This window comes from Epargyreus clarus, unplaced genomic scaffold (assembly GCF_041222505.1).
Source record: "Epargyreus clarus isolate Ecla_fem2 unplaced genomic scaffold, WU_Ecla_fem_2.2 ptg000006l, whole genome shotgun sequence".
Lineage (NCBI taxonomy): Eukaryota > Metazoa > Arthropoda > Insecta > Lepidoptera > Hesperiidae > Epargyreus > Epargyreus clarus.
This window is the reverse complement of record NW_027332214.1, coordinates 5,998,203-6,013,252: the sequence shown is the minus strand read 5'-3', so window position 1 is coordinate 6,013,252 and position 15,050 is coordinate 5,998,203. Positions and strand designations below refer to the sequence as shown.

Here is a 15,050-nt window from a genome sequence, read left to right as displayed (position 1 = left end):
GTCCTGTATTGATTTTACATTAAGATCTCGTATGTTTTCATTATGTATATCTATAATATTATACAGTATGCATCTTACATCTTGTTAGCATATTTTGTGGGAGAATACGGTTGGAAACCCTATATATCCTAAATAGGTCCTTTCTTCCTTTCTACATACAATTTGACTATTAACAACATCTGATATAATTTTTTTTGTTATCAATATTCTAGATTTATCTTGTACTATAATTGAATATTTAATTTACCGGCTGGAAAGAAACTATTGGCGTTGTACCGACAAAATTATTTCCTCATACCCTTTATCAGAATTGTTCACACGTTCCAGTTATGTTACTTCGCGTGCTCTTTTGTCGTGATGTATAGTCATATGTGCTGAAAGCTGTTTTGTATCGATAACCAATTCGTGTATTAAAGAAGCAGTGAGATGAGATTTGTAATTCTACCTCTTTATCGGAGGTCCGAAGGTTCGAGGTTCAAATACCTCATGATTCCTCATCTTGCAAGCCTTGGAATTCTTTAAAATATTGATTCCGTACAGAAATCTTATTTTTAACAGTCTGTTAAAAATAAGATTTCAATTGTAAAGTCTACTTATCCATACTTAGCCAGTATGGTGCACTATGGTCTAATATCCTCTCGATATGATGAGACCCGTGACTAAAAGTAGTTGAGGATGATACGTATCAGCAAAATGTACTTGCTTTATTTAAGATCACTAAATATTCTAAATATTTTTTAGATTAATGCGGAAGCTTCTATATTTTCCGGTAATAGTAAGCCTTCAATAGAAAGTCTGATGAAGTCTGAAAGTCTTTAAGGCTAACTGTTGACAAAATGACATCAATGTTAACATAAATGTCAAGCAACAATGCCAGATTTTATAGAAAGTATTAAGACACTGCTTAAGAATTTAAGCTAGGAAATCAATTACAGTTGACCCGAGCGGATATCATAATTATATTGAGAACAGATTATAATTAATTACAAAGATAGATTCATCAACACAATTTGCATATTTTAATTATGGATCAGATGATCGGCGTGCGACAAGGTCACTAACACCCATTGCTGGCCGAAATCGAAAGTGAACACTTCGGAAGATATCGACGACAAAAAATGATGAGGCTTCAACAAGTAGGCGGTAAAAATGAAACAAACCTTACTGTTAAGTACTGCTGCTTTCCTGGAAATTAAAAAAGAAACTATTGTTTGAATTTCTATTGTCTCTGAAGACCCTTGCAGGTAGGTATTTTTATAATGCAGGCTCAGGGTGGTACCTACATACCTCATTCTGTATTACTGCTCACTTCATTCATTGTTACTGTTAATAATATAAGGAGGTAATTGTTGGTCTATAGAATTTCGTTTTTAAATGTCAAATACAACAAAACATGAAAATTTTTTTGGAATCCTTTTCTGCTTGGTCCATTACTATATTTTAATTAACATTGACGATTTTACTAAGGGAAATTGTAATCTTATGAATACCTTTTTTTTTTCTTCTCGAGGGGGAAACCTTCAAAAGGTACCCGACGACGTGGGAGCGATGCCGGGTTATGTGGGATTTTTACCGCACTAAAAACCCCCCCGGTGGCCGTCCTCAACGCTTGTTGGAGAACTCCGGGATCTCCGACGGAACACAACCGGAGCCCTCCAAGCGCTATGCCCCCATCGGGCTCTACCCTGGGGGAGCAGTTTTCGCTCCTCCCACACCATGTAATGTTTACGACGGTATGCGACCACACATACCGTCGTCCTTCCCGGGGTCGCTTGCTGGACGGTTCGAGCTCCCACTTTTGCCGCCCGCAACCCCGGAAGCCCCCTTTTAGTCGCCTCCTACGACAGGCAGGGGATACCGTAGCCCTATTCTAGTCCCGGAACTACAGGGACAATCTTATGAATACCTGCAATAGTGTAAGGTATATTTTATGACTCAACTATCCTGACTGTGTTAAAGTTGGTAGAACTCTTCATGGTATGCTTCCACTGCTACTCCCACTGGCACCACCGTCATACTTGTTATTCGTCGTGTCAAGTTAGTGTCAAGTGTAGGATTGAAGGGCGTCGTAAGGAAGAGGCACCTATCTGAGGCGTTTCAACTTTGTTCAAATTTACATTTTTAATTGATGCAGCGTATCACTGGCTGGCTTCAATTAGGACTTGAATCTTATTGACTTTACTAGATTTGTAATTCAAAGCCACTCCATAAATTTGAATCGAAAGGTAGCAGTTATATTTTATATTGTCGATTATTTATTTAGTTTGTTCATTTTCATTCGAAAGATTTTTTAACTCTTCTCAGTTATCGAAAATTAACGATACTTTTAGTTGAAGGAATGAAAACCGGCAGAGCGGAGTTTATAAACATGATAGTTAGTTTCACTTGGGAAAGCTGGGAAAACTAACTTTCCTAAAGATAATTACTTACTTGCCTATTTCGACGACATTTCTGTATACATTAATCTTTGTAGGATGATAGAAATTGTATGTTATATAATTCATTTACGGGGTAATATTATTTGGAGAAATATTTCACAAAGACCTGGATTCTTTGATCCCGTTCAACATTTCAATTGAATCTCATTTTCACTATAATTGTCTTAAAAGGTAGGTTTGGGTAATAATAGCGTCGGGGTAATGCCCTATGAATCATATTGCAAGGTAAATGGGCCATATTTTTTTTAAATTAGCAACATATTTTTCAAAGCATGGAAATAACAGGGATTCACAAACTATTTTGGGCAGAGACCCCTGTTCCAAAATTAACTCATCCCTTAGACTTCCATAGCTACTACTTTGAAATCCTACCTTTAGTTATTTCTCCTATTGTTTACAAACAATTTACTAATTTTTAAATCAATATATTGGTGCATTGCAGCATTAAGTCTCCACGTTTGTTTATGAGAAATTAGGACTTTTGTTAATGTGTCGATATATACGTAGTATCTAATACAGTCGTTCGAAAAACATTACTCTCTGAAGTCGGGTAAAAATGATCAATTTAGCCTGCAATTTAGTTTTGACAAGCTCCGATATAACTAATTTATCTTGTCAATTTAACATTCTAATTAAAACTTAACACAATTTTTTGATATACCCAGAATTAAAATTCATTTCGGCAAACTCGCTTAGCCTTAAAACGTATATCCCCCACATTTTGCGTTAAGCGTTCTTTAATTGGAGCACGATTGAGACAATGTGGTAACGGCCGGGACGCATAGGCCGGGACAAGTTCGGGCTAGGTAGGCGCTAGCCGGTTTGGGTAGCGCCGTCGACGGTCGCCGGTCGCGGGCAGTTCGTTCACCCAGCCTTGCCGCGTCGTAGACGGCAGTTTCACCGACATTTCACGTTATGCTTAATCATTGAGCCGTTTTCACACAGACCCGGGTCACGATCGGATCTATGATCGTCTGATAACTCATCTGGCTAGACGGTTTGAACTGTTGTAAAATTTTCGCGATGATTATAGGTGAAACTATACGGTGTTAAGGTTTTTAGTCTTACGAACTAAATACTAGTTTCTAGTGTATGAAAACGTTCTTGTTTTAACTAAATATAACAGTCGTGGTTAACGAAAAATAAAGAAAAAACTAGACTCATGGTTAGAGACTCGAAAAATAGTACATTGGGAATTAAGACGGTACGACAGTCCCAAACGTATGTTTAATAGAGGCGCATAGATAGATAGATATATTGCACACTTAAATAGAACATAACAATGGTATACAATTATAAAGTTAATCGTATGCAATAGGCGGCACATCTGTTTTACTATCAAAAATCGAATCTATCTTTGTTGCTATGCGGAAGTAATGATCGCAATGCAGTATGCTCTAGCAATATGTTGAATCTTAACCAGACATGATACATGTCGGATGTAATATTCAAAGTCCCCAATCAATAAATTATATATTATGTTTTGTATTTATTTCAGAGAATATATCTTTTTAATCCAACATCGATACCGATTTTAGAAGTACCTACTTATCATTAAAATCCTTACTTCCTTACTAATATTATAAATCCGAAAGTAACTCTGTCTGTCTGTCTGGTTGTCTCTTCTTCACGCCCAAACCACTGAACCGATTTTAATGAATTTTTGTGCAAAGATAGTCTGAGACCCGAGAAAGGACATAGGATAGTTTTTATCCCGGAAATCCCACGGGAACCTAGGGATGGCGATCTAAGATCGATTAATCGCAGAATCGATCTTTTGAACCCAAAACATCGATTATTTTAATCGATATTAGTAAGGATTGAATCGTAAACTATGCATTTGATGAAGTGATGATCTTTAGCAAAGTTGAAGGCACGAATTTTCAGTTTTATGTTTGTTAGTAGGTACTTTATATTATTTTCTTTTAAACGCGGGTGAAGCTGCGGGCAAAAACTAGTCGGTAATAAACTAGTGGTCAAAATACGGCCATTCAATCTATGGGGTATTCAGTTTAAAATCCCAGACACATAAAAAAAACTCAAGTGTGTGTGAAGTCTACCAGCCGGCAATCTGTTAGGACAGTGGACTAGTGTTTAAACCCCTCACCCGGAGACATGTGCCCAGCAGTGGTATTGTACAGGGTTACTACGCACATTTATTACTACGATGTTACCATATTGAACGATTTGTGTCGTTCTCTTTCGAAAAAGAACAGAACAGAACTAGTAGCAAACAATACTGAACCCCACACCCTGCCAATCTAGTTACATAATTATTATAAGTGTTGTTGTTTCATTACTTTTTTTAAATTGATAATTTCTTCCACAGGACAAACTTTTCCCTTACGCCGAGGAGAATGTGAAGCAATTCCTGGACAGTAAGTGGGATACTGACGATGTGAAGAAGGCCGTGGGTGCTCTAAGGGAGCTGGCCAGCGAAGACTTGAAGAAAGACGCAGAGCGCGTTGAAGCGGTCATTCCTGGAGAGGTATGTTTTTTTATAATATTGAAGCTATCATCAAAGCTATTATCAAAGCATAGGTTTATATAAACACTTAAATAATCATACCACTTACCACTTAAATTACCAGTCACTATAGCCTTAATAAACAATTCATTTACGCTACGCATACCTACGAATCACTTGCACACGTAACAATTTGCTTTTTTACACTCTCCCTCTAACTAACAATATCATATTATGTTAATTGGCTTACCATTTTTTTATTATTTAATAATTGTAAGTTTCTCAGAAAACGATTTTTGTAAAAAAAATTGTGAAAATAAATGTCTTAACCGTAACTGTATCTGTGACCGACAGACGGAACTTGTTTCTTGGTCTATAACTATGTAGATGGTTACAGATGTTCATGGGCGGCAGTGACCACTAACCAATCAGATAGCTGGACTGCATGCTCGTTTGCTACTAACATCCTATATTATAAAAAAGGCTATAATTAATTTACCGGGGTCCGATAAAACATACTAACTTCCGCCTGTTATTAATAATCAATCTGTCAAAATGTCGAAAGATCGATATTTGTTTGGTAATGACATTGTCAATTTTCGATCCTTGATACCTAAAAATTGGATAGATTGCCAATTAATGAACATATGAATGCATATGTTAAAAATGATTTTTCTTTGATAGTTTTATACAAGTTTCTGGAGGACGGGTTCATTCTAAAGAAATATTGATTGGAATTGACCCATAACCTACATGTAATATTTAATATAAATATTTTATACGACATGATAGAGGAAGTCTTTTGGCATTTTGATAACCTCTGCAAGATTGATTGATATCGAACAACCCATAGATCAGTGACATCAATATATTGGAAACTATGTCAAGTTAGGCAATACATGGCTTACAATTATTGGGAACTTGTAATGGAATCTGTATTGATGGTAAATGTGCCTTTCGCTCAGAGATGTTCCAGCTATGGATGTGTGTTAAATCTCTTAATGGCATTCATCGAGTTCACTGTAAGAAATTACACTGAATGAAAATCGAGCAATATATTATATAAATATTGAAGAGAATACAAGAGTAATTTATTCACAAACAAAATAAAACATAATACATAAGCATTATTGGTGGGTTTAACACATACACCATTTTCTACCACACCTATTTCTACCTAATAACAGTAGTGTTAGGCGCTGCTGTGTTCCGATTTGAAGGGTGTGGTAAGGGAGACAGACTTTTCCGAGGCGTTCCAGCTTAGTCCTCAGGGGTAGCGGCGCATCTGTGGCCGAACTTAGGTAGGAATATCTAATCCTATCTGGGGTTGATTACAGATCTCCATGGGCGGCAGTAGCCACTTACCATCAGGTGGACTGCATGCTCGTCTGCTACTCTTATATTATAAAAAAAAAATACACAGCCTAGATACATCACACGTCCCTCTCTAGTGGAAAGTAACTCAAATTCTAGTATATTTAAAGCAATGCATGGAGGCGTGTACCAGTGGTATTCAAATGGTTGTAATGAGATTGTGTTTAAAAAATGGTTGCTTTAGTTACAGAACAAGGTACATTTAAATTGATCAGTGTTTTACTTTCTTTCCAGAAAGCCTCAAAGGAGGATCAAATCGAGGGTCTAGTCAAGAATGTTAAATGGCTGATGTCCAGCGATCGCAAGGTTGCCCCACTCAAAGACATGCAGGGCTTGATTTGGCAGCAGGGATATGATAATGGCGACATTAAGGGCCAGTAAGTTTCCACACTATTCACTAAGTATTAAAGTAATTTGGAATTAATAAAGTACATTATTGTATTAAGAGCTGTTATCAAAGTACATGGAAATTTAAGTGTTAGGACCCGCGCAGAATTTTCCCTAAAAACGTCTATTTTGCGCGGGTCTTCGGGTAATGTTTACTGAACAAATTTGTATGCCTTTTTTCCTACCTTTTTTTAATGTTTAAGGTGCGTGAAATGCTGACAGGTTCGCGGTTCGAACAAAAAAGTGATATAGTACATGTATATTTAAATTATGTTAAATTATTTATTTACATTATCATATTAAGCAATATAGCAGGTTATCAGAGGTCAAGGACTCAGTTATTTTATAGTTATATATTAAATATAAATATATTTTTACATGGTGTCATCATAATTCACAAGCCATTATTTTACCACTACTGGGCTCTGACTTCAGTTTAAAATGGGATTTATTTAGATCTGCTGTTCATTGCTTTGTTTGTCATCAGGCCTATGAGAATATTACCGAAAACTCTCAAGCATCGATGATGTAGATGTCTTGAGAAAGTTTCATTGTAAACATTTTTATACTCAAACTCTTGATATTTTTATATTGCAGCGTCTACGACGACGTAATGGCCGCTTTGGAACAATGGCGCTCTGGGAAAGACAAGAAGGTCTACATCTACTCTTCTGGCTCGGTTCGAGCTCAGAAACTCCTGTTCGGCCAATCCCTCGCCGGAGACCTCTTGCCACTGATCGACGGTCATTTTGACACGGAAGTTGGTGCGAAAGGTGACGCCACCAGCTACACCGCCATAGCCGAGAAGATCGAAGTGAAGCCTGGGGAAGTACTTTTCCTTACTGATAAAACAAATGGTGAGTAGTTTACACTTATTTTTTACGTTTTTTTGTGTTATCATTGGGCAGGCTAAAAATGTCACACTCTGCTCACATTTGCATTTGTATCATTAAATCATCATGTCATTGTAAGCAAATGATTATCAGTTATCACACTACATTGACCAATGTTTGTATGTGCCTCGAAAACGGAAGCCTTTTTTTGTTCTGGCAGTAACCTTGAAAAAGTAGGTTATGTGGGATTGTATTGTATCTCCTGCCCTTGTGTAGAGGACTTCGCAATCACGAGGAACGCAACTGGAGCCCTCTTAGCACACAGTGCTCCATACAGACTGCCCATGAACAGAATTTTACGCTCCTCCTGCACCTTTTACAACGGCCACTGGCTGAGCGATTTGAGCTCAACCTCTTGTAGCTTGCAACATCGAAAGCTCTTTTTTGTCGCCTTGTATGACAAGCAGGGGATACCATAGCTCTATTATGGTTCTGAGACCACATGCAGGGCCGGATTTAGAGGTCTAGAGGCCTTAGGGCAACAAAGGAGTGGAGGCCCCCTGGCCCCAAATTATTTTCCGAATAAAATGAACAATTTTTTCAGTTGAGTTTTTCAATAAATATTTTATTGTGAAACGCAGGTAGATTCTTCTAATATTCATGTTTGTACAAACTACTGTAGATAAAGGTAAAACAGCGAAAAAAGTATCAAAGGAAAAGATTTTCTTTTACTAGTGTTTACTAGTCAGAATTAAAAAAAAAAATCCGACGTCTATTGTGGGGGCCCCTCTTTTGTGGAGGCCCCGGGGCTGCCGCCCCGGTTGCCCTCCCTTAAATCCGGCCCTGACTACATGAGTTATTGCAGTAGCCTAACACATGCATATCCACAATGGTTACAGAAGCCGAAGCGGCGCGCAAAGCCGGCATGTACGCGGCGCTGGTCAGCCGGGAGGGCAACGACCCCCTGACCACAGCTGACAAGGAGGCCTACGCCGTCCTCCAAACCTTCGCCCAACTCACCGTCTCCAACAAGCGCAAGACGGAACCACAGGTGCCACCACGAATATCCCCACAGTAGCCAGCTTTGTGCATGCACAACTATATATGTATATTATGTATATGGCCACAGGTTAGTATCGTGTAGTTTATTTTGTTTTTTTTTTTTAGTATGTCCCGCTTGAAGGTGATGGTGTTGAATGTGCTTTCGTATTTGAATGTATGTATGTAGAGTTGTAGACTGATTTTCTTAGTGCTTTACACAAATTATTCTGATCACTTCGAAAATATATGTACAGTAGACCCATGGCAATCTGGCCCTTACCGTATCTTGATTCTGCTGCTCAATAGGTGAAATAATATATTTTTAATAGTAATGTCTTTATAATATATTTTTAATAGTAGTGAATAAGATAATGTATTATTTATTTACCGTTGTAAAATGCAACTCAGTGCTAATACGCTTGTACTGTTAAAGGTATTTACTACATTATGGATTTATTGGTTTAATCTTATTTTTTGTTTATTTGTCAGAGGTACTCGTTTTCAAAGCTCCGAATATTGAAAATTGTTCATTAATTGCAGGTCTACTGTATATATAAAATGAGGCTTAATGGTTCATTTACATCTACAGATGTAGAGCGTGTCAGACGCGTGTCGTATCAGACATTTTCTTATACAATGTGTATTTATATCTACTGTAACATAGGTTACACTTCTCTGTGCCTATTAAAATTTTGTATAGGAAAATAATATTTTTTCTGGCATAGCCATTAGCCATGTCTGACAGTTCTGACACGTTCATGGTCTCTTGATATAAATGAAGCAATTTAAAGCCAATGTATTATATAAGAAATGAAAATATTTTAATGATGATGGACTGGTGACGTGGCTGGTGTTTTGTGAATCGATTCAAAATTATTATAAAAAAGTCTATATATATTTTTTTAAATATTTCTTAATCGTAATGAGCATTGTTTTAAAAAAATGTATACACAAAATTTACTAAATAGAAGTAAATGATGATAAGATATTTGTACATAATGTAAGTTTGTGATGAATTGTAGAACTGTAAAGAAGAAATGAAATAAACTCTTGTTATCTGTTAAATCAGTATGTTTGATTTATCACATCCAATTGTAGGTAACTTCAGTTGCCTATTATGCATGTGAAGTTATATAAGTAATTTATAAATTACTGGTAAATAACAATACACCCTATATGTTTAATTTGTAATGTATAAAATATTATTGTAAACTGGTGTGGTGTCAATACCGAAATATAGATTTTTTAAACAAAATTATGTATGATTTACGTATGAAGTAACCATCTTCGACCTTAGGAGTGATAAATTGAAAAAAAATGAAATAATTTTCCTAATTTCCTTATTATTATTATTATATTATGACTTGAATATTATTATTATTGATTGTTAATTTCGACATAACTGCATTCGTCTTAATCTAAATATCGGTTACCTTTAATACTTTATTATTAATCCTAACATTTTATTTAAGTTTGACATGTGTAACACCTGTAAAGGTAGCATTTAATTGAACTGTATGTATTGTTATTGACCTATTGTACTAAATGCTTTACACAATAAAATAAATAAATGAGTACATCTGTAAATCACTGTTCTACATGGAGTCGGTTATAGATACCTATGAGTGGTAGGGGCCACTGACCATCGTGGACTGCATGCTCCTCAGAGGCTACATTAATGGTTCTGTTTGAATGGCAAAATCAGTGAAAAAAGTTTATGGCAACTGTTAACATAACCGCTCTTGTTTTAGTTAATTCACTTGTAGTTAAGCCATCCCTCAGGGTCCTCGTTATCTTTCCCCGTTGCGGGCTCTTGGTAGACTGACTATGTAACATGGCAAACAAGACCTCTCCTTTAGTTCATATGAGGCGTCCCTTTATAATATGCTGCGAAAATACGGATAATCTATCTGATATGTATTAAATTGTCACATGCACGAGAATAATATGTTGTTTTTAAATTTCAGGATGAACAACCGGCAAAAATCCCCAAGACTGATACAAAGGACGATGACGTCATGGCTACAGAGCCTGTTGTTGAGAAAGTAGCCACTGAGGTGGTTAAAGAACAGGAAAGTATGGATCTGGACGAGGCTCCCGTTGTCCAGGAACCGGCGATGGACGAAGACAAAAAAGCAAGTGCTACTGTCGAAACTGTTATTGAAGACATCACTGACTCTGCTGAAACAGTGGATGTACCGATGTTGGATGTCGAGCCTGTCATAACAGAAGAAAGTGAAAATACTGATACGAAGATTGAAAAAAATGGCACAGAAGAAGCAGTAATAGTGAAGCCGGATATAGTGGTAACAAAAGCTGATGAAGTTGTAACGAAACCTGAAGAAGTTAAAGCGAAACCCGATGAAGTCGTAACAAAGCCTGATGAAGTTGTAACAAAACCAGAAGTTACAACAAAAGCGGACGAAGCGGTAGCTAAACCTAATGAAGTCGTAACGAAGCCGGTTGAAGACGCTACGAAGCCTGATGAGATTGTCACTAAACCTGAAGAAGTCCTAAAGAAAGAAGAACCTAAAGAAGTAGCAAAAGCTACCAAAGTTTCGCCATCTACTGAAACGAAAGATGTTGTTGAAGAAGTTAAAGCCACTAAAGATGAATCAAAAACTAATGATACAGAAGAAAAAGTGGAAACTGCAAAGGAACCTGAAAAAGAAAAAATTGAGGCTCAGGTAGCAAAGGAAAAAGCGAAAGTAGCTGAAGAGACTCCACCTGTTGTTATCGCTGAGATCGAAGAAATTACGGGAGAAAATCTTGACGATGTAGCGGAAATGATCGAAGATATTGAACCTGTAGTGGAGGAACCGGAAAATGAGGATATGGAAGATTTACAAAATGTCGGTGAAGTGTTAGAGAAGGAATGTGATGAAATTCTATCCAAAGTTCAAGACGTTACAAACTTGGATAATATTCCCTTAAAACCCTTATTGAACCCAATCGCCGAAGAGCCCATGGAAACTGAATTAGATAACGAAAACATGGATTCTAATGACATCGTGGATAGAATTTTAGACAGAGAATTAGAACTTGAAATGAAACAATGCAATGACATCGATCTAAATACTGTATCTGAAATTACGGACGAAGCAAAGACAGAACAAACAGTAGACACCAAAATCAGCGAAGAAAAAATTGAATTAGAGACTAATACAAAATCAGAAGAGATGGTTACTGAAAATAATAAGGAGACCAGCGAACCAGAAAGTATGATAACGGAAACCAGTCAAGAGGACGCTAAAGTTGAAGAAAAAGTAGAAACTAACGAAAATAAAGATGATAATGATAAAGTAGAAAGCAAAAATGAAATTAAAGCTGATAAAAAGGAAAGCAATGACAAAGAAACGCTCAAAAATGAAGAAAGCCAAGAAAGTCCTGATAAGGAAGACAAAGCGAGCACTGATAAAGTAGAAAAGAAGGAAGAAATCGAAAACAACGTTGCAGAAAAGAAAGAAACTACAGAGAAAACCGACAAATCTGAAGAAGCCGACAAAATGGAAACCGACAAAGTAGAAACACAGGTTACAAACGAGGAGAGCAAAGACAAAGCGGATAACAGTAAGGAAGATGCTAAAACACAAGAGGACACAAAAGACACCGAAATGACCGAAGACAGTACGGATAAGGAATCTCAGGTGAACGGCAAAACTAACGGTGACGCCAAAACCGTGAACGTTAACGGTGATAGCAAAGACGAGCTGAGCTCGCGATTGTCGGTCGAGAACGGTAAAGACGCTGTGAACGGTTCTAACGATTCAGTGGACTCCGAGAAGGGGCAGGGCGATGTCGGTGAAGTGTCCGACATCAAAGTGAAATCGGTCGCGTCTGATGAGCCGCGCACCGATCCAATAGAACAGCCTACGGAAGCATAAGGTAATTTGGTCAGTATCTTTTTATATTGTTTTTACAAGATGCAAGTGGCAAATAGGTGAGCAATCTGGTATTGGAGATCATTGTTCTACCGGTTGACTATTAGGAATAGGTCTATAAATAGGTTTTGAAGCTGCTAGAACCCTTTGTGGTTCGACTCCGGCGGCATTACCGCCACACCTATTTCTGCCTAATAACAGCGTGTTAAGCGCTGCTGTGTTGTGGTTTGAAGGGTGTGGTAAGGGACACATACTTTTCCAAGGCGTTCTAACTTAGTCCTCAGGGGTAGCGGCGCATCTGTGGCCGACCTCAGGTAGGAATCTAATCCTATCTGGGGTTGATTACAGAAGTCATATGGGAGGATAAGAAGTAATATGGGAGCAGCAGACGAGCATGCAGTCCACCTGATGGTAAGTTGCTACTGCCGCCCATGCACATCTGTAATCAACCCCAGATAGAATTGGATATGGCTGAAGTCAGTCATATCCAATTCCTGAAGTCAGCCACAGATGATCTGCTACCCTTTAGGACTAAGGTGGTACGCCTCGGAAAAGTATGTCCCCCTTACCACACCCTTCAAACCGCAGAGGCAGAAATAGGTATGGCGGTGGTGCCGCCGGAGTCGAACCACAAAGGTTCTACCTTCCTAAGGTAGAGCAATAGATGCCGGCTGACTTACATGATGCAACAATTTCACTTCTAAGATGTGACAACGCATTACTGATTGACTTTATGTAGAACTCCTCTTATATATGGAGTTAGTTACAGATGTTACGGGTGGAAGTGGTTACTTCCTATAAGGTGGACTGTATGCTCGTTTGCTACTTCGTTTTAATAAATATTAATATCTTAGGATCTGTTAGGTAACGGGATGACATGTCAAGCAATAATAGAATTTAAAGAGCTGACGCAAAGAGAGATGTTTCTGTATGGCGTTGCCTTATATAGACTAAAAGGATCACAAGATATATTCGTAAAATATCCAGACAATACCGGTTTAAAACACATTTTTCTATGGTTTCCAGTGGGAGGCAAGACGGAAAAGCTGGTCGTCGTAGCGTTGTTGGCTCACATCAGACGAATGACAAGACTGAGGTTGCTTCCACGCTGACGTCACTTCCTAGTTTATACGTGTATTTAAATTTCACTGTACCGCGGTGACGACTCTGTACATTGCCTAACTGAAGCAATAATTTATATCGTCCACGAAGCTGACGGACTGACTGGGGTGTAACACATACGTACGGTGACGTTGCGCCGTGATTCGTGAGTTTACGACGCCGTGTCGTGAGACGATGTCGTTTCGTGGAAATCTACGACGTGCGCCATAATCTTGAAGACAGATACTGATTTAAAAACGCAGGAAATATTGGGTAAATAAATTTTATTTCATTATGAATGGTGAAAATTGTTGAAAAATAACGAAGGATTGGTCGAGCATCACTCGTATTACCGATTTTTATGACATTATGGCATGCCGTAGATTTACACGACACGATATCGTTTTGCGACACGACACGATGCGACGTCGTGTCGTATGTATGTGTTTTAGCCCTAACATGTATTATGTTTTGCGTTCAAAATTTCTTACGACATTCTACTCATTTAATCATCTGAAATTTCTATGTCGTAAGGAATTTTGAACTTGTAAGACTAATATATGACTGAAGATTCCTATGATGTATATATTTTTTAAAATACCGTTTGAAATATCTAAGCTTATTAGTTTCTACCGTCGAACGATTTTTCGAGAGATGTCCACAGTACAATTATCGTGGGTTTCTCTCGAAAAATCGCCCGAGGTGCGTACGTATTGAAAACATATTGTATTCTGTGGAGTATGTGAATCTAGCATAGATGTTTCAAGGATTCATTGTGTCTATAATGTGTGGATACGTTCAGAGGCTTCGGGGGCGCAAATTTTTATATCATTATACATTTCCATTGTGTATTTATAAAGATCGGAATGATTATTGAAATCTGTCGGTGGATTTCGCCATTGTACTTTCGGACATTCCTATGCGATTGCAGTGGTGTTGAGCAGTAATTTTATTTAAATTAGGGCCAAATTTCGGTGCTTTGTGGACTACTAGACTCGCCCTTAGCGCTTGCACGGCTACCTCTGTTTTCCATGTTTTTGATTTATTTTAAAATTTTCGAAATTTGACAGTGGATTTATTATAAAAGAAAAAAAAAATAACTAAAAAATCATCCACGTAAAAACATAATTAACGCACTAAATTAATATACAGGAGATTAAGTATGTACTTTACACATTTTTTAATTAAAAATCGATCTGAAAATTGGTAAATCATTGAACTTACATGTATGGGGGAGGCCTTAAGCGCAAAATTAAGAAATATTAAAATGAGTCAATTGTTCGTCAATTTGAATAGCTTCAGATAATTGCAAAACAATTCATACTAAAAAATAAATCTCATGGGATGATTGTGTATTATATGATTTGACAATGCGTGTTTTAGTAGCTTTCTACTTATTTTTCTGAAAGGAAAATTTAAGAAAAAAGTATTATTTAATAAAAAATGGAACGAGGTAGAGTGTGGGCGTAGGGTACCGGCAGTGTACATTATTTGTCACCGCTCGTCGTAATTTGGCTAAGGTAAGTTT

The 15,050-nt window shown here is 37.5% G+C and overlaps 1 protein-coding gene across 1 annotated transcript in view; it reads left to right on the top strand.

The window, feature by feature from the left end:
• The window catches only part of Enoph (enolase-phosphatase E1), a 33,590-nt gene extending 18,996 nt beyond the window's left edge, over positions 1-14,594 (top strand). The window contains exons 16-21 of the mRNA XM_073073823.1: positions 4,766-4,926; positions 6,514-6,656; positions 7,264-7,523; positions 8,399-8,550; positions 10,508-12,433; positions 13,448-14,594. Coding sequence (XP_072929924.1) covers positions 4,766-4,926; positions 6,514-6,656; positions 7,264-7,523; positions 8,399-8,550; positions 10,508-12,424 — 2,633 coding nt within the window. The 3' untranslated portion in view covers positions 12,425-12,433; positions 13,448-14,594. The remainder of the gene's footprint in view (positions 1-4,765; positions 4,927-6,513; positions 6,657-7,263; positions 7,524-8,398; positions 8,551-10,507; positions 12,434-13,447) is intronic.
• The last annotated feature ends 456 nt before the right edge of the window (positions 14,595-15,050 follow it).